The sequence below is a fragment of the Panthera tigris genome, chromosome E2 (genome assembly GCF_018350195.1).
Source record: "Panthera tigris isolate Pti1 chromosome E2, P.tigris_Pti1_mat1.1, whole genome shotgun sequence".
NCBI classification, from domain to species: Eukaryota; Metazoa; Chordata; class Mammalia; order Carnivora; family Felidae; genus Panthera; species Panthera tigris.
The window spans coordinates 43,002,264-43,028,127 of NC_056674.1; the positions used below are offsets into that span (position 1 = coordinate 43,002,264).

The window sequence follows — 25,864 nt, forward strand, 5'->3', positions numbered from 1 at the left end:
ACAGGAAGGAAACTTAGGCAGGTTCCACACTCGGGACAGAGCCCGAAGCAGGGTGAGATTATGACCTGAGCTGAAATCAAGAGTCAGACACTTCACTGACGGAACCACCCAGGTGCCCCAGTACCCCTCTTTTTATCAGGCACTATTCTAAGCACATTATAGGAATTAACTCACTAAATTCTCATAACCATTCCATGTAAGAGTTAAGTACTAATATCACTCCCATTTTACAGATAAGGAAAATTGAGCACAGAGAAGTTAAGTAACTTATCTCGGGATGCCAGGATACAAATGCAGAGGGTGGCTCCAGAGTCCATGCTCTTAACCACTGAGTTACATACTGCTCCACAAGCTGACCACAACCCTAAAGGTCTGTTTCCTCACATGACTAAATGTGAGCCTATAGTTGGTTCAACAACACTGAGCCCTAACATACAGAGAAGATGTAGTGTGTGTGTGTATACGTACATACGTATATGTATGCATATATACATACACATACACATACACACACAGATGTAGTGTACGTGTGTATGTGTATATATACACATACAGTACATACACACAATGGAATATTACTCAGCCATCAAAAAATGAAATCTTGTCATTTTTAATGATGTGGACAGAACTAGAATGTATTACGCTAAGCAGAATAAGTCAGAGAAAGACAAATATATGATTTCACTCCTATGTGGAATTTAAGAAACAAAACAGATAACATATGGGAAGAGGGAGAAAAGAAAGGAAAAGAAGCCACAAGAGACTTTTTAATGTTTATTTATTTTTGAGGTGGGGGGGAGAGGGGCAGACTGAGAGGGAGACACAGAATCCAAAGCAGGCTCCAGGCTCTGAGCTGTCAGCACAGAGCAGGGCTCGAACCCATGAACCACGAGATCATGACTTCAGCCAAAGTCAGACGCTTAACTGACTGAGCCACCCAGGTGCCCTGACCACAAGAGACTCTTAACAATAGAGAACAAGCTGAGAGTTGATGGAGGGTGGGAGATGGGCTAGGTGGGTGATGGGTATTAAGTAGGGCATTTGTTGTGATGAGCACTGGATGTTATATATAAGTAATATATATTAACACTGTTAATATTAACTAAAATATTAAAAAGTTAAAATTAAAAATACTTCTTGGACATCAAACAAAAAGAAAATAACAAGTATTGGCAAGGATATAGAAAAGTCAGAATCGGGGTGCCTGGGTGGCTCACTTAAGCATCCGACTGTTGGTTGAGGCTCAGGTCATGATCTCACAGTTTCATTGAGTTCAAGCCCCAAGTTGGGCTCTGTGCTGGCAGCATGGAGCCTGCTTGGAATTCTCCCTCTCTTCCTCTCTCACGGTTCGTGGGATCGAGCCTCATATCTGGCTCCGCGCTGAGAGTGTGGAGCCTGCTTGGGATTCTGTCTCCCACTCTCCCTGCCCCTCTTCCACTCACGCGTGCTCTCTCTCTCTCTAAAAATAAACAAGGGGTGCTGGGTGGCTCAGTCAGTTAAGCGTCTGACTTTGGCTCAGGTTATGATCTCACAGTTCATGAGTTCGAGCATCACAATGGGCTCTGTGCTGACAGCTCAGAGCCTGGAGCCTGCTTTGGATTCTGTGTCTCCCTCTCTCTCTGCCCCTTCCTTGCTTGCACTCACTCTCTCTCTCTCTCTCTCTCAAAAATAAACATTAAAAAAAATTTATTAACAAAATGGATTCAATTAATCTAAAAGATGATGGAGATTTTTTATAGGTTTTGATAATTAATCAAAATCATAGCCATTTTCCTATAAAGAGAATCACAGATGGCCAAAGCACAATATACTGAAAGTGATGCCACAAGAAAGTTACGTGAACAAGCTAACAAGACAGGAAGGGAGTTTTTCAAAAAAGTCCTCCCCCAAAGATCACTCAGCCCTGACGGATTCACTGATAAATTTTTCTAAACTTACAAATTGAAAGTAATCTACATATAGCCATGAAAATAAGGAACCCCTCCCAATGACCTAGTAGGAGTCTTCTTAACTAAACATGATATACTGTGTTATCTCAAAATACACACTTAAGGCATTTATAAATATAACTGTTTACTTCTGATTAAATGCTTCCAGTTAAATATTTCAGAATAAGGGAAAGGAATCCTTTTTTTTTTTTTTTTTTTTAAACCATCATCTAGCACCTCCTGAAGTCCCATCACATGCTTAAGCTCTTAACAGTTCTTACTGCCCAGGAGGCCAAGCTCAGCCTCTACCCCTCTAGAAGGTCTCCTGTACAATTAGCAAATCTGATCACATTTGTCTATGCTCAAAATACTCCTGCAGCCCGCACTCCTTAAATAAAGATGTCCAGTCCCCTTGACGAGGAACATAAGACTCTTCCCTCAACGGGTTCATCCTGTGACCAGGAAGCCATCTCATTGCACTAGACAACTTATAGATCTACTCACAGGCCTTACTGTACCCAGACCCACCTGGCAAACTCCTATTTGTCTCTCAACACCACTCTGAAGCTGCAGTAACCACCCCAACCACTACCCTCCACCAAACACACCTGTATCTATCAAGAAGGTACATATACCCTCAAACATCTCATCTGAAGTTAACACCAAAGTCTCAAATTCCAGACCCAGCCTAGACCATCATCATCACTCCCCTCCTACCATCCATACATCCAAACAGTCTAAATAGCCTTCACTGCAACCAAGGGTCTCTTAGAAATCAGAAGTAACTGGCAGAAAGGCCTCAGTTACTGTCATCCTCCATATCATGTCCCTGCTGGAATACATGCTAGTACTTTCAGGTCCAACTGTTCATGAATGATGATACTTTCAGTTATGGAGGATGTATGCTCATTAACACCCCCCCACCAAAAAAGAAAAAAGTGATCCCAGAAAATGGCAAGTGCCAAAGGGGATTCTCATCTTCCAAATCCAGCAATGAGATGAACAATGGCAGGCCCACCATCATTCCTAAGAGTGCCACCCCTCTATCCCTACATCTGTCCAGTACTAGCTCTGCCCAGCCATTTAGCCAGCCCTGTAACCTGGGAAAGCCAGAGGTATCCATCCTTCCCAGGAAGAATCCCTATCTAGCTGCAATCTGATTCTTACTTTCCACCTTAAGGAATAATCAGGGAGATTATCAGGGCAGGAAGGAAAGCCCTCAGGCGCTGGCAGGCAGAGTGAAATGAAAACAGAAGCAATACCCACAGAGGCCCCTTTCTCTTGCCAAACAAGACATCCACCAGTGAGGGATGCTAAAAAAAGTGCCAACTCTCCTGATGTGTTAGTGTGGGGATTAACACCTCATCCACTGTCTCTAAGCCCCTTCTCCCTACTGGCCCACACCCTGTGCCTGGACAGGGTCTAACTTCACAAGGGCCCAAAATGGATTTCCCTACAATGTTGTATTAACAACACCAAGGGGTTCCTGGGTGGCTCTGTCAGTTAAGCATCCAACTTTCAGTCAGTTGGCTCAGTCAGTTTGCGAGTTCAAGCCCTACGTCAGGTTCTGTGCTGATGGCTCAGAGCCTGGAGCCTACTTCGGATCCTCTGTCTCCCTATCTCTTTGCCCCTCCTCTGCTCATTCTCTCTCTCTCTTTCACACACACAAAAATAAATAAACATTAAAAGACAAAACAAAACAAGAAAAACCAATGTCAAAGCACATGATCAGCAGCTGGCCTCCAACAGGCCCAGAGGGAGTCAAAAACCCCATCTTATGAACAAGGCAAACAGACCAAGCCAGCTCCATATGGCTCCAACTCAAAAGAGATTCAGATCAGCCCAGGTAGACCTTGAAGCACTCCCCACCCCCAATCTGCTCCACTCCATGGATCCCAAACCCAATGAGCCATGCAAAAACGGTTCTTACTAAAGAAGGATGCGAATGTGGAACTTACAATACCATGCCTAGCACATGGTAAAAGACTGCACTCCAAAACCACCTGAAAGACAGACATCAAGACTTCTTGATAGAAAGGCATTTGCTTTTGTTCATTTTGCTTTATTTCTATTTAAACAGATAATATACTCACAAGAAAGAAAATTTGAAAACTTTGAAAGTGAAAAATTTCCTTCCCAGTCCTATCTCTAGCCACCCTGTCCCTTCCCAAGGGACAGCCAATACTACAAGTTTTCCTGTAACTTTCCAAAGGTATCTTACGCATGTACAAGCAGGTACAGGTACAAGCAGGTATAGGTATGGTCATTTTGCCTTTTTTATTTTTACATATCTGGTAGCATATTAAATTCTGTTCTATGCCTTATATTTTCAACTTAACAATACATTCTAGAGATTGCTCCAAATAAGTACCTAAAAAGCTTCCTCATTCTCTTCATGGAGGCATTGTATTCTTTTCTGTGGATTAACAAAAATTCATTTAACCAGTCAGTGTTCATGGTTGCTTAAGTGCCGTGTAATAACTGATTATAATAGTTACTTCTGTATGAAAGCCTATAAAAGCCTCTTTTCTCTGCCACTAAAGCAGTGCAAAAGTTCAAAGAGCACATCTGGAATACGAAAAAGATTAACAATCAGTTTACCCTTGATGGGGAATTATTTTTCTAAGCTCCTTGGTTACTAAGAGGCGGAGCTACAAACACTATAGACACATGTAGTCAGCCCAGGCCAGTGGCTTACGTAACAAAGATCACAGCTGCATGCTACACAAAAGCCAAACATGCCACACGCACTCTGGTTAATAACTCAAGGACAGTTTTTACTCAGATCAAAGCTAAAAAAATGTCAGACTCCTGACAATTAGCTGAATCCTGAATAAGTGTAGATTTCAAGTACTTGAAATTAGTCAATGAGAAAAAAAATCTGTGAGTGATATTAAACATAGATGGGAAAAGATGAAACGTTTAAGTGCTGCTCTCTCTTTGGAAAAAAAACAGTTGCCTTCTTGTGTCCAAGGCACAAATACTAGAGAGGGCCAGGGCCAAAACATAGGGACTTTGCCTGTCTCCATGCTGGTGTTGGGGCAGCTTGTACCGTGTCACTTATGCCACCGAAGGGACAAATGGACTTAGGAGCATGTTCTGGAACTCATCAGCTTCTGGGAGAGGTTTCTATCACCTCAACTATACACAGCCCAGGATTAGGCATGAGCCACTGGGCAGAAAATAGCTGAAAGGGTGCTTAGGTAGTAAAGAAGGACTATCTGTGGGGCCCAGAGCATTCCTCAAATCTGAGGTTGCTGACTGCCAACCTAAGTCTTGCACAAATCCTCTTATTTATTAAGAAATTGTCTCGGGGCGCCAGGGTGGCTCAGTCGGTTAAGTGTCCAACTCTTGATTTCGGCTCAGGTCATGATCTCACAGTTCATGAGTTCAAGCCCTGCATCGGGCTCTGTGCTGATAGTAAGAAGCCGGCTTGGGATTCTGTGTGTGTGTGTTTGTGTCTCTCTCTCTCTCTGCCCCTCTCTGTTCACATGCTCTCTCTCCCTCTCTCAAAATAAATAAGCATTTAAAAAAAAAAAAAAAGGAAAGAAACTGCCTCAACTGTAACCCAAGTGGGAGGTCACTTAAAGACTCTGATCATTAATATGGTAAAATAACAAAAAAGCCAGTGTTGGCAACAGCCTTCCTCTCCATATATGCTGCCAGAGTCCCAGGCTGGTCAAAGGTCAATGGGAGGAAGAGCTACTAAGGCATATCCCCACTAGGAGCAAGCTCAGGTTGCTTGGTTTTGACTGCAAATTCTATGAATGACAATCACTTGCCAATTAATTTTTTGGAATGGAAGCCCATACCATCCCAGCCATGGCCAACTTTCAGGATCTTCCACCCAATGGCCTAGCTTTGAGTGGGCAGCCAGAAAAGCTCTCTCTAGCTTCTTGGCTGCCACCATGATTCTCATCATAGAATGGATAAGGAGAGCAAAACAAATATTCTCTTAACCAGTGACTCACCAGGAAGTCTGTTCATGTTGACGCCTTGAGCTGAGAGTCCTATTCCCATGTACCTTCAAAAAAATCACACACATAAAAGTTTTTGTTAGCAAATGATTATGTATCTCCCTTCTAAAATATTTCTTGGGAAAAGAAAAATAGGACAAGCAATGAATATAGTTACTCTTAACACACTAGTGGTTCTTAAAGAACCTTCACATTTTGATTCCTTCTTTTTTTTTTTTAATTTGAGAGAGAAACAGAGAGACAGACAGAGAGAACAATTAGGGCAGGAGCAGATGAAGAGAAAGAGAGAGAATCTTAAGCAGGCTCCACACTCAGCATGGAGCTTGACATGGGGCTCGATCCCACGACCCTGGGATCATGACTCCAAGCCAAAATCAAGAGTCAGATGCCCAACTGACTAAGCCACCCAGGGGGCCCACATTTTGATTTTCTAATGAAAATCATCTCAATGCCTTAAGTAGCTGGAGAAACAAGAGGTGGTATCTGTACCCAGGAACCACTGCCTTCAGTTTCAGAGGAAAGTTTCCTGAAATCACTGCTTCCAGTCCCTTGGTTTCTGGCTCCGGCTAAGGTGGTGGAATCTGTCCCTAAGAAGTGCCTAAGGTAAGTAGTTTAATCCTGTACGTGGCAGAGCAATACAAGATCAAGCCCATGGGGACATGCCACTCTTCAACAAGGACCAAGACATGGAAAAAGCACAGCCATGTAATGTACTTTTACACAGGATTGTCAAGACCCCTCCCACGGGGCTTCTTCTCTGGGTATCTCCAAACTCATTACCCTCACTGCATACATTCACTGCTGACCTCCTTGATCATCCAATGTTAGGGGGAGGGTGTTTTAAGTCCCTGAGAGACACCCCCCCCCACTCCTCCTACTCAGGTACCTAAACAACTAAGCTACCCACAGCAAGGCAGGGCCCATGCTGCACACCTCTGTCAAAGATGTCTCAGTGGCACTCATGAGTGGGCAGGCCAGAAAAGGAAATGAACAGGGGCACCTGGGTGGTTCAGTCGGTTAACCGTCCGACTTCGGCTCAGGTCATGATCTCATGGTTTGTGAGTTCAAGCTCTGGGTCGGGCTCTGTGCTGACAGCTCGGAGCCTGGAGCCTGCTTCAGATTCTGTGTCTCCTTCTCTCTCTGCCCCTCCCCCACTTGTGCTCTGTCTCTATCAAAAATAAATACATGTAAAAAAAAAAAAGAAAGAAAAGGAAATGAACAGGGTTTTCTAGCCTGTTTATAGTGTACAAGGAAACAGGTATTTCCCCAAGAACTTAAATATGAGAAACAAGTCATTACCTTCTAAGAGTAAAATAGTAGAAACTCACACATGATGCCTGATATCAACTACATGTGAGTGCCAACAGGTAGTTGAGAAGCTTAGAATACTAAAAACACCAACTAAGAGGGCTGAGGTTTAACTTTATGGTTGCAGGTCATGTCACTGAACTTACACTTTAAAACGGTTAAAATGGTCAATATTGTTATGTATATTTTACCACACACAAAAAAATGTTTTTTAAAGCAATTACACAGGGTTGTCTTATTTTGACCACTTCCAAGTGGCTATACATTTACATTCCAACTGTTCCCTACTGTAAATGATTCTGCAAGGAACACTTCCACATACATTTCCCCATCTTGGACTATTTCTTTTTTACCCCTGATATGCTCCATGCACCTATGTACCTGTTTCTACCACTACCAGAGTTCCCACAACATGGTGCTACTGTCTCTGCAAGTCCTTCATCTACAGTAATGCCCCTTTGCCCTTCTTTGGCTGGCTGTGCCACTGGGCTTTGGGGGAGCAGCCTCTACCATCCAAATAAAGATCGGATCAAGCAAGGAAGGAAGGCTCTGACCCACACATCTTCCTCTGAAACCAGCTACCCCATCATGCTGGCAGGAACCAGGAAAGGACACCAACCAACACATGACCCTGATAACTTGGCCTGCAGAAGTTAGGGGAAAGAGGAGGGAAGGGAAAGGAACAGCACTTCAAAGAGGGACTTGCACAGTTCAAAGGACCCAGGCTCTCAAACTGCCTGCTACCTCCTGCCAAAAAAGGACCTTGAAGAACCACTGGGAGAAGCTGTGTAAGACTGCTGGCAGGATTCCCATTAGATTAAAACCTGTACTTTTTCCTGGAAAAACAGCAGCCCAAATAATCAGCTTCCTTACTTTATATGGTAGAGGCCACCAAAAGCTGGTCTCTATTCTCTTAATGCCTCAGCTGACCAAGCAGCAAATGACCTCAACTGCCCTGAAGTCATTAATCAACATAATCATGTACAACATAACCAGGGATTTCCCTGACTTGGATGTCGACCCACTTACCCTGCCCTGTTTGGAGGGGCCTGAGCCTCTGCTCAATACTACATGTTATCCCATCCCTGGCATGCAGGCTTCCTGACACTAAGATGAGGGTTTGTGTTTGGAGCACATGTTTCCTAGATGACCCTTGACCACTTAAGGTCAATGCAAATAGGGAAGGTCAAACAGCTTGGCCACAGCAACAAGAGTTTAATTCCACAAGCTTCCATGGGAATGAGGAACTACTAAGGCACAAGTATTCAAACACAACTTGCTTAGGCTTCTGCACTGTGGAAGCCTTTTCCAGAAGCTAGCCCTCAACACCCTCCTATAAACTCTCTGCCCCATAGATGGGATAGTGGTTACCAGTGGATGGCCTGGAAGCCTTTACATAAACTCTAGGGTCAACTTGCAGATCCAAGTGGATGAACTAAGGGTAAAGCACCCAGAGGATCCATTACCCACACTTGGGAGCTATGTCACCTGCAGGTGTCAATGACACTGGGAGCAGCCCCACAGGAGCCTAAGTTGCATATTCATATGAAGTCAGCACTGAGTCGGTGTTCAAAAGAAATGAGTCCCAACTCTTCAAACAATGGGTGACATTATTCCAAAAGTATGATGTTCTAAAATTACAAAAAGATGCAGCCTTCTACCTTCCAGCAAGTCTTCATGCACATGAAAACTATTATCCAACCAGTCTGAGATAAGCAGAGGGTAAAAAAGGTGTAAGGACCCTGTGAATATACTAAAAAACACTGTATTGTATACTTTAAGTGGATGAATTGTATGGTATGTTAAGTTACATCTCAGTCATACGCAACAAACTAAGAATAAAAGGCATCTGTCTCAACATAATAAAGGCCATATATGATAGGCCCACAGCTAACAGCATATCTAATGGTGAAAGAGTGAAAAACGTATCCTAAGATCAGGAACAAAACAAAGATGCCTGCATTTGCCACTCTATCCAACAGAGTATTACAAGTTCTAGCCAAAGCAGTTAGACAAGAAAAAGAAATAAAAGGAGCTCAAATTGGGAAAGAATAAGTAAAGCCATCTCTGTTCACAGATGACATGATTCTATATGTAGAAAACCCTAAAGATTCCACAAAAATACTGTTAGAACTAATAAACATATTCAGCAAAGTTGGAAGGATACAAAATCAACACATGAAAAGCAGTTATTTTTCTACATGCTAACAATGAACAATCAAAAAAGGAAATTAAGAAAATAATTCCATTTATAATAGCATTATAGAGGATCAAATACTTAGGAACAGACTTTACCAAGGAGGCAAAAGACTTGTACACTAAAAACTATAAATGTTGCTGAAAGAAATTAAAGAAGACACAAATAAATGGAAAGACATCTGTGTTCATGAATTGGAAGACAATATTGTTAAAATGCCAATACTACCTACCCAATGTGATACACAGATTTAATGCCATTCATATGGAATCTCAAGGAACACTGATTAGTCAAAACAATCTAGAAAAAGATGAAAAAAGTTAGAGGACTTACACTTCCTGATTTTAAAACTTACCACAAAGCTATGATAATCAAAACAGTGGTGGAGACAGACATAAAGACCATAGTAATAGAATAGACAGCACAGAAATAGACCTTCCCATATATGGTCAATTGATTTTGACAAAGATGCTAAGACCATTCAATTGGAAAATGACAGTTTTTTCAACAAATGATGCTGGAGCAATGGGATAGCCTCATGCAGAAGAATGATGTTGAAGACTTACTATACACCATGTGCAAAATTAACTTAAAACAGATCAAATACAAAGACCTAAACTGTAAAACTTTTAGCAGAAAACATAGGAGAAAAAGTTTACATTAGAACTGGCAATGATTTCTTGGATATTACACCCAAAGCACAGGCAACAAAAGAAAAAAAGCAAACCACATCAAAATTTTAAACTTTTATACCTCAAAGGACACCATCAACACAGTGAAAAGCAACCGATGAGAAAGGAGAAAATATTTGCAAGTCATCTATCTGACGAGGGTTTAATACCCAGGATATTCAAAGCACTCATACAACTCAAAAAACAGGGGTGCCTGGTTGGCTCAGTGGGTAGAGCATGTGACTCTTGTGTGGAGCCTACTTAAAAATTTTTTTTTTAATTAAACAAAACGAAACAAAAAACACGGCTCAGTAGGTTAAGCATCTGACTCTTGTTTTCGTCTCAGGTCATGATCTCATAGTCGTGAGATTGAGCTCTGTGTTGGGCTCTACACTGACCGTGAAGCCTGCTTAAGATTCCTTCCCTCTGCCCCTCCCCTGCTTGTGGGTGCGCAAGCTTTCTAAAAAAAAAAAAAATTAATTTAATTTAATTTAATTTAAATTTAAAAATGGGGTGCCTGGATGGTTCAATTGATAAAGCATCCAACTTCAGCTCACGTCATGAATTCACAGTTGGTGGGTTGGAGCTCCACATCAGGCTGTCTGCTGACAGCACAGAGCCCACTTCAGATCCCCTCTCTCTCTCTCTCTCTCTCTGCCCCTCCCCTGCTTACACTCTCTTCCTCTCCCTCTCAAAAATAAATAAACATTAGGGGCACTTGCATGGCTCAGTCAGTCGGCTGAGTGTCCGACTTAGGCTCAAGTCATGATCTCGCAGTTCGGGAGTTCAAGCCGCGTGTTGGGCTCTGTGCTGACAGCTCAGAGCCTGCAGCCCACTTCAGATTCTGTATCTCCCGCTCTCTGCCCCTCCCCCACTCACACACTGTCTCTCTCTTTCTTCTCTATCTCAAAAATGAACATTAAAAAAATTTTAATAGTGAAATAAATATTAAAAATTTTTTAAGTTTATTTATTTCGAGAGAGAAACAGTGTGAGCAGGGGAGAGGCAGAGAGAGAGGGAGAGAAAGAAAATCCCAAGCAGGCTCTGCACTGTGAGCACAGAACCCAACGCAGGGCTCGAACCCACAAACCGTTAAGATCATGACCTGAACTGTAACAGAGTTGGATGCTTAACCGACTGAGCCACCCAGGCGCCTCTCAAAAATAAACAAACATTAAGAGGCACCTGGGAGGCTCAGTCGGTTAAGCGGCTAACTTCGACTCTGTCATGATCTCACAGTTGGTGAGTTCAAGCCTCACATAGGGCTCTGTGCTGCCGATACAGAGCCTGGAGCCTGCTTCGGATTCTGTATCTCCCTCTATTCTGCTCCTCCCCCCCCCCCCCCCCACACACACGCACTCTCTCTCTCTCCTTCAAAAATAAACAAACATTAAATAAATAAAACTGCTTTAAAAAAAAGGGCAAGGACTTGAATAGATATTTCTCCAAAGAAGAGATAAACGGCTAATAAAACACATGAAAAGATTCTCAACATCACTAATCATTATGGAAAAGTAAATCAAAACCACAAGGAGATACCACTTCATACTCTTTGGGAAAGCTATTATCATTAAAAACAAAAACAAAAACAAAACCCAAACCAAAACAAAAAGTCAGAAAATAACAAGTGTTGGTGAGGATGTGAAGATTAGAACCCTTGTGTATTGATGATGCAGCAGCTGTGGAAATCAGTATGGTGGTTAATTATATGGCAATTTTAAGTTTAAAAAATTAAACTATATTTTTAGAGGCGCCTAGCAGGCTCAGTCAGAAGAGCGTGAGACTCTTGATCTGGGGTTCATGAATTCAAGTCCCATGTTGGGTGTGGAGATTGCTTAAATAAATAAAAAACTTAAAAAAAATGTAAATACTCTTCAAACCAATATTACACTATAAGTTAACTAGAATTTAAATAAAAATTTGAAAATAAAATAGATTAACTTGGAAAAAATTTTTAATTAAACTATGTTTTTAATTAATTTTGGGGGCGCCTGGGTGGCTCAGTCAGTTGGGCGACTGACTTCACCTCGGGTCATGATCTCACAGTTCGTGGATTTGAGCCCTGCATCGGGCTCCGTGCTGACAGCTCAGAGCCCGGAGCCTGCTTCTGATTCTGTGTCTCCCTCTCACTGCACCTCCCCTGCTTGTGCTCAGTCTCTCTCTGACTCTCAAAAACTAAATAAATGTTAATAAAAAAAAAATTTTTTTTAATGTTTAATTTTTAACATAGAATTATCATATGATCCAGCAATTCCACTTCTGGGTACATGCCCAAAAGAACTGAAAACAGGGACTTGAACAGGTATCTTTACACGTGTATTCATAGCATTATTCACAACAGCCAAAAGGTGGAAGCAAACCAACCTAAGTGTCTACTGCTGAATGGATGAAATGGATAAACAGAATGTGACACATATACATAATGGAGTATTACTCAGCCTTATAAAGGAAGGAAATTCCGGGGCTCCTGGCTGGCTCAGATGAAATAGTATGCAACTCTTGACCTTGGGGTTGTGAATTTGAGCCCCACGTTGGGCATAAAGATCACTTAAAAAATAAAACTTTAAAAAAAAAAAAGGAAGGAAGGAAATTTTGATGTATACTACAACATGGAGGAACCCTGAAGACATCACGTGAAGTGAAATAAATTAGTCACAAAAAGACTAATTCTGTATGATTCCACTTATACAAGGTATCTAGAGCAGTCAAATTCATAAAGAACGTAGAATGGTGGTTACCAGGGCCTAGAGGGTGGTAAGAATCAGGAGTTATTGTTTAATGGGGACAGAATTTCAGTTTGGGTCTCTCTTTTTGTCAAATAATAAGCTTAAAAAAACCCAGGTGTGGTAAGTTTCTTTTTACAGAGGCTCTTGAGATCATTCACCCATTCCATAAAGATTCTCTGTGCCCAATATGGTGCTAGGGATACAAGGGTAGGACCTAGATTCAGTCCCTGCACTCTGACAGTTTCCACTGGCACGTCAGGGGCAAACCAGAGACTCAGGGTGCACTGACTTGGGAATTCCCAGAGGAAATAAAGGCTGAGCCAAGCCCTGGTAAAGGAGATGAGGGGAAATAAGAGGAAGGACATTCCATCAGAAGCGGCAGAATGTGCTGAGGCATAAAGTCAAAAAAGCAGCGCACAGTCAAGGAACTGAGAGAAATCAGTGTGGCTCATCATAGCTTGGGTAGACCTAAAAACAGCCAAAGCTGCAGCAGGAAACAGGCTATTCACGCACAGCTTGCGTGCTAGCTTAAGGAGTTTGAACTTCATAGAAGGTCAATAGGAAGATGCAGAAAGGGTTTAGAAACGGGCACCACTGATCAAACCACTGATATTTGTAAAATGGATTGAAAAGGCAAAAAAGCTAAGGGCACCTGGGTGGCTCAGGTTAAGTGCCCGACTTCGGCTCAGGGCATGATCTCAAGGTTTGTGAGTCTGAGCCCCGCATCGGGCTCTGTGCTGATAGCTCAGAACCTGGAGCCTGCTTTGGATTCTGTGTCTCCCTCTCTCTCTGCCCCTCCCCCACGCACATGGGCTCGCGCGCTCGCTCTCTCTCTCTCTCTCTCTCCCAAAAATAAAAATAAAAACGTTTAAAAAAGAAAAAAAGAGGGGCGCCTGGGTGGCTCAGGCGGTTAAGCGTCCGACTTCAGCTCAGGTCACGATCTCGCAGTCCGTGAGTTCGAACCCCGCGTCGGGCTCTGGGCTGATGACTCAGAGCCTGGAGTCTGCTTCCGACTGTGTCTCCCTCTCTCTCTGCCCCTCCCCCATTCATGCTCTGTCTCTCTCTGTCTCAAAAATAAATAAACGTTAAAAAAAAATTTTTTTTTTTTAAAAAAGAAAAGAAAAGGCAAAGCTAGAGGCTACCAAAATGTCCCAGTGGAAGATGACAGGGCTGCACAGGACAGAAGCAATGAGGATGGCAAGACATGGAGAGAGCCAAGTGCTCTTTATTTTTTTAAAGATTTTATTTTCAAGTAATCTCTATACCCAATGTGGGGTTCAAACTTATAACCCCAATATCAAGAGTCCCATGCTCTACTGACTGAGCCAGCCAGAGAACCCTGAGCCAAGTGTTCTTTAGAACACAGTAAACTTATGCATGGGGGAGGAGCTGCCCAGGACACAGCCAAGCACAACCAGTCACCAAAGAAAGGGCAATTCTCTGAGACCCACTTGCAAACTGTGGAGCCCGGGTGCTTGGCCTGTCAGTAGTAGTCCTTTTCCAGCTCTGTTCCAGCCCTGGAGTTTACACTGTGCTCAAGCACCCAAACAAAAAACATACCTGCATCAGCGCAAACGTATCAGACAAACCCAGATTCAAATCTCACCTCTGCCACTGGGTTCATCATACACCCCAGTCAGCTTGTCAGAGACTATTCCTCAGCTATCTCCATCAGTCCAGACAGCCGTTAATGTAGCCACTGAACTGGATCCTGGGCACGGTGCTGGAAGAGCTGCTGGTGGACACTGGACAAACCCACTGTGCTTCAGTTCAGGCACTAGAGGCTTTTCTAGCATTGGAATCTAGTAAAGTAGGCCATTTTCAAAGGTCTAGATCTTGGGACATTAAAAAACAATTGCCAAGGAAAAAAGGAGGTGAGCATTTGCTTCCTTTTTGGTAATGGGTCAGACAATGGTAGGAACACTAACAGATACAAGCTGACTTCGTCACGGGAGAGAGGCAACAAGGGGTTCTCATTCCCTAAGCAGATAACTGAAATAGACAGCACTTAGCTCCCCTATATTTAGCATCTTCACTAGGGCTTTCTTTTCAAGCAGCAGGATATATCTGAGGAGCTTGGAGGCAAAGTTATTACCCCATATCATGACTGAAAGTAGGGTAAACCCATTTGATTTACTCCTTTCTTCCAAAGGGCAGCAAAATGGAAAATACTATTTGTCAGAGATGTGAGACAGCCAGTAAATGTAGAGGAGGGACAACAGAGGATAAGCTCTTCATGGCAGTGAGACCATGAGTTGGCCTCTACCTTCTCAGTTTCTATCCTTCACTGCTAACAACACAACACAAGCTAGAGCTAGAAGAACAACTCTGTCTCTCGTGGACTCCAGAGAGAAGAGGACAGCAAGTGAGCATGGCCTCAGCTGAGCTGGAGAGCAGCAGCTGTGGCAAGGCCCTCAGCTGACCACAGAGCCATGTCTGCCCTGAAGACATGGAGGCAGGCAGTAGGGGCAAACTGGGGCCCTGGAAAATGACCTGCAATGAAAATGGACTGGTGGTTTCTGGGGCCTGTGCTGCCCTTCACCCCCCACCTCCCACCTCTGCTGACTCTCCCATAAAAGCAACTGTCTGCAAAACCCTGCAGTCACGCGGAGATGCGAGCACACTCCGATCAGCTTGGATTCTTCTTTTTTCTCTTCAGTTTTCCAGATTTTCTACAATTAACATGAATTACTTTGATAGAGAAAAATCATTTTCGAGACAGTTGGTGGTCACATACTGTGAAGGTCATTGGCTCTCACCCATCAGACTCTCCCTGGATTGTCCCAAGGCAACATTTCAGTGCCAGAGGGACACATTGGAGGACCTGGCCTTCATGGTCAGCTCCTCAGTACACCCACTTCCCTGAGCCTTGACAGGAGGACAGAGGCTACCTCAGAAAAGCACATCTTCAGAAACAGCAGGAAATGGTCAAAATCCCTGTTCAGCGGAGAAGCTGGGACTCTGGCTCATGTAGCACCCTGTGCGGCCCAAGCGCAACCCAGAGCACACACCCAGGAGACCCTCCTACAGTGACACTGGCTCAGCACAGCTCCAACTGACTAGAGTTTCTTCCATGACTTAAACTGGTCTAGTGGTGAACAGACGACAGGACCTTAGAAACCAGGCCTCTGGAATCTCACACTCTCCAGAGATATACAACAACATGTGGAGGGAAGGAGTCAGGAGTCAAGTCTGACACTCCTTTCCTGCCTCCTGATGAGAAGCACCTGAAGAGTTTTAAAGTAACTGGAACACTTTGCAGCCGGGCTCCAGAGATAATACCCCAGACTCTGAAGCCCGGTCTCAGACACTCGAGTCTAATTCAGGACTGTGGGTCTTGGATTTCACCCCACATCTCAAGTTCCCTATAAGAAGAGGAGAGGTTGGACTAAAGGGCTCCTAAGCTCCTTCCCCGCTCTGACCTAGAGACTTTAATTCTTGGCAAAATAATGTCTGGATACTGTTACAAATGTGCTGTACCCAGATGAAAGCCCAAGATGGGGTAGACCCTGAAACAGCAATCAAAGAGCCACCAAGAAAACATCAAAAGTAAAGGAAATTACAGACCAATATATTTCATAAGTACAGATGCAAAAATTTTCAAGAAAACTGTAGGAAACCAAATCCAACAATGTATTAAAAGGATTACATACCATGACCAAGTAGGATTTATCCCATGAAGGCAAGGGTGGTTTAACATAAGAAAATCAACCAATATAATAAAACACATCAATAGAACAAAGGAAAAACACAACTATATGATCATCTAAACTGACGTAGAAAAAAAAAACTTTACAAAATCCAACACTCCCTCATGATAAAAGCACTCAGACAACTAGGAATAAAAGGAACTTTCTCAAGACAATAAAGGGTATTTATGAAAACCCAATGGTAAGAGACTGAAAGCTTTTCCTCTAAGATTACAATAAGACAAGGATGGCCACCTTTCATCACTGCTATTCAACATTGTAGTGGAAGTCCAAGCCAGAGCAATCAAACAAGAAAAAAAAATAAAAGTCATCCAAACAGGAAAGAGATACGTAAAACTATCTCTATTTGCAGATGACATGATCTTATAAAAAAATCCCATCAGTACACAGAAAGCTCACTAGAGCTAAAAGAAATGAATTCAGCAAAGTTGCAGGACACAAGATCAACATACAAAAAGCAGTTGTGTTTCTATATATTACCAATGAACAATCTAAAAAGTAAATTAAGGAGTACTTAGGTGGCTCAGTTAGTTGAGCATCCAACTTCGGCTCAGGTCATGATCTCAAGCCCTGTGTCAGGTTCTTTGCTGACAGCTCAGAGCCTGGAGCCTGCTTTGGATTCTGTGTCTCCATCTCTTTCCGCCCCTCCCCCACTCACACTCTGTCTGTCTGTCTGTCTCTCTCTGTCAAAAATAAACATTAAAAAAAATACATAAAGGGGCGCCTGGGTGGCTCAGTCGGTTGAGCATCTGACTTCGGCTCAGGTCATGATCTCACAGTCTGTGAGTTCGAGCCCCACGTCAGGCTCTGTGCCGACAGCTGAGAGCCTGGAGCCTGTCTCGGATTCTGTGTCTCCCTCTCTTTCTGACCCTTCCCCATTTATGCTCTGTCTCTCTCTGTCTCAAAAAAAAATTAAATAAACGTTAAAAAAATTTTTTAAATAAATAATAAAAAATAAATAAAAAGGAAATTAAGAAAATAACTCCATTTATAATATAGCATCAAAAAAATAAAATACTTAGGAACAAATTTAGCCAAGGAAACAAAAGTCATACACTAAAAACTATAAAACACTGCTGAAAAAAATTAAATTAGACACAAATAAATGGAAAGACATCCTGTGTTCATGGATTGGAAGACTTAGTATTGTTAAGATGGAGAGTATTGTTAATATTCTCCAAACTGATCCACAAAAATCAACTCAATCCCTACCGAAATTTCAACAGTGTTTTTTGCAGAATTGGAGAAGTCAATCCTCAAAATCATATGGACATGCAAGGGACCTCAAGTAGCTAAAATAATCTTGAAAAAAGAAAAGCAAAGTTAAAGGATTCACACTTCCTGATTTTAGAACTTACTAGAAAACTATAGTAATCAAAACAGTGTGGTACTGACATAAGGTAGGAACATAGACAAATGGAATAGAATTTAAAGTCCAGAAATAAACCCATATCTATGGTCAAATTACTTTCAACAAGGGTGCCAAGTCCATTCAATGGGGCAAGAATAGTCTCTTCCACAATTGGTGCTGGGACAACTGGACTTCTACATGCAAAAGGATGAAGATGAACCCCTCCTCCATATCGTTTATAAAAATTAACACAAAATGGAGTAACAATCTAAATATAAGAACCAAAACTATAAAATTCTTATTATAAACCAGGGAAAAGCTTCATGACCTTGGATTTGGCAATGGATTCTTAGATGAGACACCAAAATCATGATTAACAAAATAAAAAATTAGATAAACTGGATTTCATCAAAATTAAAATTCTGGGGGCATCTGGCTGGCTCAGTCAGTAGAATTCACAATCTTGATCTCAGGGTTGTGAGTTCAAGCTCCACGACATGAAACCTACTTAAAAATTATTTTAGGGGGCGCCTGGGTGGCTCAGTCAGTTGAGCGTCTGACTTCGGCTCAGGTCACGATCTCACTGTCCGTGAGTTCAAGCCCCATGTCGGACTCTGTGCTGACAGCTCAGAGCCTGGAGCCTGCTTCGGATTCTCCATCTCCCTCTCTCTCTGCCCCTCCCCATGCTCATGCTCTGCCTCTCTCTCTCTCTCAAATTTAAATAAAGATTTAAAAAAAAAATTATTTTAGGTAGGACACCTGGGTGGCTCAGTCGGTTAAGCCTCTGACTCCTGATTTCGGCTCAGGTCATGATCTCACGTTTCAGGAGATAAATATAAATCCTGAAAACATTATGCTAAGTGAAATAAACAAGACATAAAAGGACAATTTTGTCTGATTCCACCAATATGAAATACCTAGAATAGGCAAATTCATAGAAACAGAAAGGTTACAGGTGCTGGGAGGTGGGTGGGAATAGGGAATTATTGCTTAATGGGTACAGAGTTTCTGTTTGGGGTGATGAAAAAGTTTTGGAAAATGGTGGTGAAGATTGCATAAGACTGTGAATGCAATTAATACCACTGAATTGTATACTTAAAAATGGTTAAAATGACATTTTTTTTACCAATATTTTACCACACACACACATACACACATACACACACACACACACACACACACACACACACACAGTCACCAAGAACACTCCTAGGGCCCTGCATGTCAGCATTAGCCTCATCTGGCTTTTCCAGATGAGACAAGGAGGCCTTGGCACAGAGTACAGTGGAAAGCATCAGAGGATTCTGGCCTTATACCAGGGCCAAAAGAAGTCCCTCACCATAAGCAAATAACAGTTGACAAAAGTAAAAAACACAGACCTAGCTCTTTTTATTTTCTATCAATTTCTTCTTATAGAAAATGTGGATTTTATGGGCTGGCAAGTCCACAGGCACTTTTAATAAATGCTGTTTAAAATATATGAACCAAGGATCATGGGACCTGAACATTTTAAATTTAAGCTCCATCAACTGAATGTCTCCAGGCCCACAGAACTCTGGTAGGAAGTGACAAAGAGGAGAGAAAAGAGACAAGCTCCTCAGCCTTAGGGCTGAGACAGCTCTTGGAGGCTAAGGGAAGGTATCGGCTCTGCTGTCTGTCACCACTGCTCCTCTCCCTTGCCCCAGACCCCTGAAGAGCTACTAGAATCTTACCTGATAGTTTCATCTTGACATCTGACCCCTTAGCCACAGCTCAGCAGGCTGGCAATCTTGTTCCTATCAGAACCTGCCCTAGATAAAGAAATCAACAGCCTCCCTAACAAGAGATCTCTAGGACCACGGTTACAAATGGCCCCTGGGAGACATTTCAGGAAAAACACCAACTGGCATTTAGGTCTGAAATAAGGGCTAATATTTATTTCATAGTCTGATGGGCTTGCTTAAAGCCACAGTCCATCAGGACACTGGCTGCTGTATACAAGCTGCTCCTCTAGCAGCCACAGCCCCACTTTGCCCCTCTGCTAAGAAGCCATCCAATTACCTGCTGAGCCCAATTCTGTGCAGGTCCCCCACTGAGAGACGGGGCATTACAGAGATGAATGAACTGAACCCAGCACCATCCAAGGAAGAACATGCCTGAGGCAAAAGGGCCTTGAGTCAGGATGTGCTTCTTGGGAAGAAGGTGTTTCTGAATGTGGGTCTGGAGTGCCTCATGCATCCACTGCCAAGGGCACTGTCAAAACACCCACAGAGCCCACAAGACAGAAAGGGGGACAACAGTCCCCATGGGTGGCCCCAGACAGGTTACTCACACTCCGGGTTCTGGCTTCTTCCCTAAGAATCTTGGGAATCTCAAGTACCAAGCCTTGCCTTTCCAGAGCCTGTCACATTCAGAAACCAAATACACTGCCCTTAACCAGAGTGTATAGCTAGTTGGTACCTTAACTTAATATGAAAGAGTTCCCACCAGACCCCATATCCAGTAGGCTCCGGGCCCTAACCTCTACTTCTCTGGCCCTATGTAACTATAGAGCTAGAGCATAGCTGAGTGTGGACACAGCAAATGCCCTTAGTTACTCAGACATTACCCTTAATGTTCTAGTTATAGGTATTCATCCAGAAACTGGCCTTGAGTTTGCTGGTTTGTAACTGAGCATCTTTCATTATTTTCAGGAGGGCGTCTTATTTAAGTAACCTCACCCACCATTACCTGGAAGCTCTAAGTTTCAATGAGTTTGAAAACATCAAATTTCAGATATTAAACCATTTTCTGCTTAAACTATCTGGAATGGTATCTGCTTTCTGCACTGGCCTCAAGTGACAGAACATACATAACGGCAATAACCTAGATTTGTTTAAAACTGCGTCTCTCTGTCCTTCTGCCATTTTTAAAATGTACATGGAGTCAGGGGCACCTGGCTGACTCAGTCAGTGGAGTGTACAGCTCTTGATTTCAGGGTTGTGAGTTGGGGCCCCACACTGGGTGTAGAAACTACTTAGAGATAAAATCTTTTTGAACAATTTAGTTTAAATAAATAAATACGTACACTGTGTCAGATGTTGATAAATTCTATGTATTATTTACATTTTGGTTTTTTAAAAAAAGCAAATATAACTACCAACAAACTCCTGGCACAACAGTTGTTATTAAAAGAGAGCATTCTAGGGGCGCCTGGGTGGCTCAGTCGGTTAAGCGGCCGACTTCGGCTCAGGCCACGATCTCGCGGTCTGTGAGTTTGAGCCCCGCGTCGGGTTCTGTGCTGACAGCTTGGAGCCTGGAGCCCGTTTCAGATTCTGTGTCTCCCTCTCTCTGACCCTCCCCCGTTCATGCTCTGTCTCTCTCTGTCTCAAAAATAAATAAACGTTAAAAAAAAAAATTAAAAAAAAAAAAAAAGAGAGCATTCTAGGGGCACCTGGGTGGCTCACTTGTTGAGCAGCTGACTCTGGCTCAGGTCATGATGTCTTGGTTCATGAGTTCGAACACCACATCTGGCTCTCTGCTGTCAGTGCATAGCCTGCTTGGATCCTCTGTTCCTCTCTCTGTATGTCCCCTGTTTACACTCTCTCTCAAAAATAAATAAACATTTAAAAAAAAATAAAAAATAGGGGTGCCTGGGTTGCTCAATAGGTTAAGTGTCCAACACTTGATTTTGGCTCAGGTCATGATCTCACAGTTTGTGAGTTTGAGCCTCGCATCGGGCTCTGTGCTGGCAGCATGGAGCCTTTTTGGGATTCTCTCTCTCTGCTCCTCTTTCTCTGCCCCATTCCTGCTCACACTCTCTCTCTCTCTCTCTCAAAATAAATAAACATTAAAAAATTGAAGATAAAATAAAAATATGATTACATACATACATATATACATACATAAGAGCTTCTAGGGGCACCGGGGTGGCTCAGTCAGTTGCGTGTCCAGCTCTTGATTTTGGCTTGGGTCATGATCTCCTAGTTCATGGATTCCAGTCCCACATAGGGCTCCGTGCTGACAGTGTGGAGCCTGCTTGGGATTTTCTCCCTGTCCCGTTCTCTCTGTCCCTCCCCCACACTCTCTCTCAAAATAAATAAACAATAAATAAATAAATAAATAAATAAATAAATAAATAAATAAAGCATTCTACCCCAATTTTTATAGCAGCATTATCAACAATAGCCAAACTATGGAGAGAGCCCAAATGTCCATAGACTGATGAATGGATAAAGATGTGGTATATATACACACAACAGAATATTATTCAGCCACCAAAAAGAATGAAATCTTACCATCTGTAATGATGTGGATCGAACTAGAGTATACTATGCTAATACTATGTACTATGAAATAAGTCAATCAGAGAAAGACAAATACCATATGATTTCACTCATATGTGGAATTTAAGAAACAAAACAGATGAACATATGGGAAAGGGGAAAAAAAGAGATAGAGGGAAGCAAACCATAAGAGACTCATAATGATAGAGAACAAACAGGGTTGATGGAGGCAGGTGGATGAGGGATGGGCTACATGGGTGATGGGTATTAAGGAGGGCAATGGTGATGAACACCTGGTGTTGTATGTAAGTGATAATCACTGATTTCTACTACTGAAACCAATATTGCACTGTATGTTAACTAACTAGAATTTAAATAAAAGTTTAAAAATACTAAAAATTTAAAAATTTAAAATTAAAAAAATAAGAGAGCATTCTATAAAACAGCCCACGCAAATTACAGATATATGGCTTTGCAAATTGGATTATAACCAGTTCTACTCAGCAAACCATCCCCTCTGCTTCTTTCCTTCTGTTTCAGCTCCACCTCAGCAATGTCCTCCAGAAGAGATGAGCTGAGCCCTTTCACCATCTGGGCACAACTGCCTTTCTCCTCTCTCCACTGGTTCTCATCTTCCAACTGCCTCTACCCCCGGAGCTAGTAGGTTTTGTCTCATGATGAAACTCTGACCAAAAAATAGCAGCTGCCTGGTACACTGCCCATTAGGAAAACTTCTGGGGCTCTGACTAAGGACGAGCACTGTTATCAGTCAGTAACATTTGTTACCGAAGCTGAGTGAGCAGTTGGGGTATCTGAGCCTTGACACTTACCATCTCTATAATCTAAGGTAAACTTCCCTGAAATGCCAGGTCATCTCTAAGGTCCAAGAGGTAGAAGAGGAAGAGAACATTAAGAGGGGTGCAAAAGACTTACCCAGCCCCTTCCCACTTCCCTACAATCCAGAGCTGTGCTTTCCGGCCCCTTCATGACAAGAGGCTGAGCTCTGTTCTATCACTAAGTTCCCCAGCCTCATTTCTAGCAGTAGAGCCATGACCTCACATTTCAATTACAACAAAACACCAGGATCCTGGAGCTACAAAGATATTTCATGTGGATTTTGAGCAGAATTTCTGGAGAAGCAGAGGAACATTCTTGCATTTAGACATAGGTGTTATTCATCCCTCTCCCAGTGATCAGTCCTTTCTTTCCAATTTGACCCCTGACCACAGAGACCCATTCGGGGACCCTTGATTCTTTCCTAATGGCCCCAGAATAGGATAGCACACGCTTGCCATGCAGAGCTGTTGAGTCCATCCTCCTGTGCTCTAGCACAATGAGCTCCTGCTTCTCCTCTAACAGGGAATCTCCCTTGCATGGTGACCCATCTAGGGAAAAGAACAAACATTCCAGAAAACAAAAAACAATGAGGACAGGAACTGGGGAGGAGGGATACGCAGTTAATTTTAGGAATTTCGCTAGAGGCTGATGCTTGACTAAGGAAGTCCCCAGTTATAAAGAAAGAAGCCATACTCCCCACTCTCAGCTCACAACTTGGAGCCTGGGTGACGACGTACAGTGAGCAGGGAGGTCCCAGGGAAGCCCAGATGTGCTCAGTGCAGGAACAAGTCCTACCAGAAAAGTGAACAACATGTGGACTCCAGTCCTCTCACCCTGTACCAGAGCTTCACCTCAGTATGCCCAGCTAGACCTGGGCTTTAACCCCCAACACAGGTAAGCAATACCACACTCCATGACGTTCCAGAACCCAAATACTCCATGTCTCCAGAAACAGTGCAATGTGTTGCTGGGGAGAGATGCAACCCAAAGCTCAGCATCTGCCCGTGAGGCCACCAGAATTGCAGGGCAGTCAGGAAGAACAGGGCACAACCACCATCTGTACCTGCCTTGGGCAAGGACAGACCCTACTTCTGAGGGCAGGTAGGACAAAACCTTCCCCAAGTCCACAGATGAACACCTACTTCTCAATGGCTCTGTACAATGTACAGAGACTGGAGTGAAGGAACTCAGGGTGAGGGACCAGTCACATGCTGTCTCTAGGTTGGAGGGCCCGATCTCAAGTTGCTCTCTGGACCAGGAACATGGCAGGTGAGATCTTGATTGAGTGAGTGGCTCTCTGAGTCTCCATGGAAAATTATGGACAGTGTTGTCTTTCAGATGGGACTTGGCAAAAACCAAAAAACCAAAGAGTAAGCACATGCAGAGTCTTTCACCCCCAGAAAGCCTCTCTGCCCACCAGTTTTCTACATCCCTCTTCTATATATCTCACCATACAGAAGAAAGACCAGCCAAGAGAGAGAGAAGACATCTGCTTTTGGAAAACCATGCCTGGAGTGTAGGACCTAAAGCTACTGGCCCACACTGGACAGGGCTCTCACCAAGAGGGGACTGGCTGCACCAGAGCAGCAGTCTCTTCTACTCTATCCACTCTCAAAAGTATGGGCAGATCAAAAGTCCTCAAACACTGCTACTGCCCTCAGAATAAAGCCCATACTCCCTTGCCAAGGCATACAAGGTATTTCCAATGTGGCCCTTGCCTACCTCATGCTGTGTTCCTCACAGAGCACTATGCACCATTCCTTCTACCTACAGCATGTTTCTCAACAAAGTGAGAACCTGAAATCTTCTAATTCATCCTTCTAGATTTAGCATCATCACCTCTTCTATGAAGGTTTCCCCAAACTCTCAGGTACAGGAGGAAGCCCAACCTCTGGGCCACTCCTGGGTATAGCGTACACTATAGAATGGACTTTTCTACACCACCCCATGAGGTCATGTGCACAGGCGTATCTGCCTCCTCTCTGGATGGGCCTCATGCCTGTGCTCATGGGTCCCAGCCTGGGACTAAGACTAAACAATGGGTGCCTCATTGTGGTGTACAGAATTAATGATGAATGCTTTGCTGCCTGGCCAAAGGAAGTCAGCTGCAAGTTCAAGCAGAGGCAGGCTGACTATGGCCAGGGCCTGGGCCTGGACCTGGGCCCCAGCTGCAAAGAAGAGCCCCACCTCAACTCCATCCAGTGCTCCAGCCCAGGCTTACTGTTCTTGGGTAGAGCCACCCATCACATGTCAGAAGACTGCTCCTGCTGGGATGATGTTACAGTCTATTTTGAGGGTCACACTGGAGCATCTGTCAGCCTGGCCAGCCACACCCTCCATGTGTCATCACTAAGAGCCAGGGACACCCACAGGTCCACAAACTCTGCTTAAACAATCATTTCCCCTAGGGATCCTCAGCTTCAGGGCCTTATTGGCTTTCTAACAAGATCAACGCAGATGCCCTTATCTCCTGGCACCATTGGCAGGGCTCTGATGTCTTCTCACCCCACCAGACCCACTCCTGAGGTTCCTAGTATTGGTGACTCAGCAAAATGCAGCTGAAGCCCATCAATTTGTGCCAAGCTCTTAGCTGAAACATAGCCCCTCCTTCTTCAGCTCTTTCTTACATTTAAGGAGTGCCCAGAATGCCCAGCACTCTGACTCCATGCCAGTTACCAACCAGACTCATTGTAGGTCCAACAGGTCTCACCTGCTAAGAAATTCCTGCTCATCCCTCAAAACAAAGCCCACATTCTGCCACCTCTTTCAGAGAACATTTCAGTCCACTCTCTGCTGAGCAGGCCACAAGTGCCCTGAGGACAAAGCTGGCCTGTGCTGGCTTTGCCTTTATTCTCTCTATACCCAGCATGGGCCTAGCACATAGTAGGTATGAATAAATACTCCTTGAACTCCCA

General features: G+C 43.4%; 1 protein-coding gene across 6 annotated transcripts in view; it reads right to left on the reverse strand.

The window, feature by feature from the left end:
* RANBP10 (RAN binding protein 10) overlaps positions 1-25,864 on the reverse strand; it is a 61,020-nt gene that overhangs the window by 31,039 nt on the left and 4,117 nt on the right. For 2 of the 6 annotated variants that reach the window (XM_042970170.1, XM_042970168.1), the window contains exons 1-2: positions 24,092-24,303; positions 5,900-5,952 (exon numbers count right to left, since the gene is read on the reverse strand). In XM_042970170.1, the coding sequence (XP_042826104.1) occupies positions 5,900-5,948 (49 nt within the window). In that variant the 5' untranslated portion in view covers positions 5,949-5,952; positions 24,092-24,303. Of the gene's footprint in view, positions 1-5,899; positions 5,953-9,642; positions 9,702-24,091; positions 24,304-25,864 lie in introns of those variants that run through there. The other 4 variants (XM_042970166.1, XM_007090400.2, XM_042970167.1 and 1 more) reach the window with 3 other exon arrangements.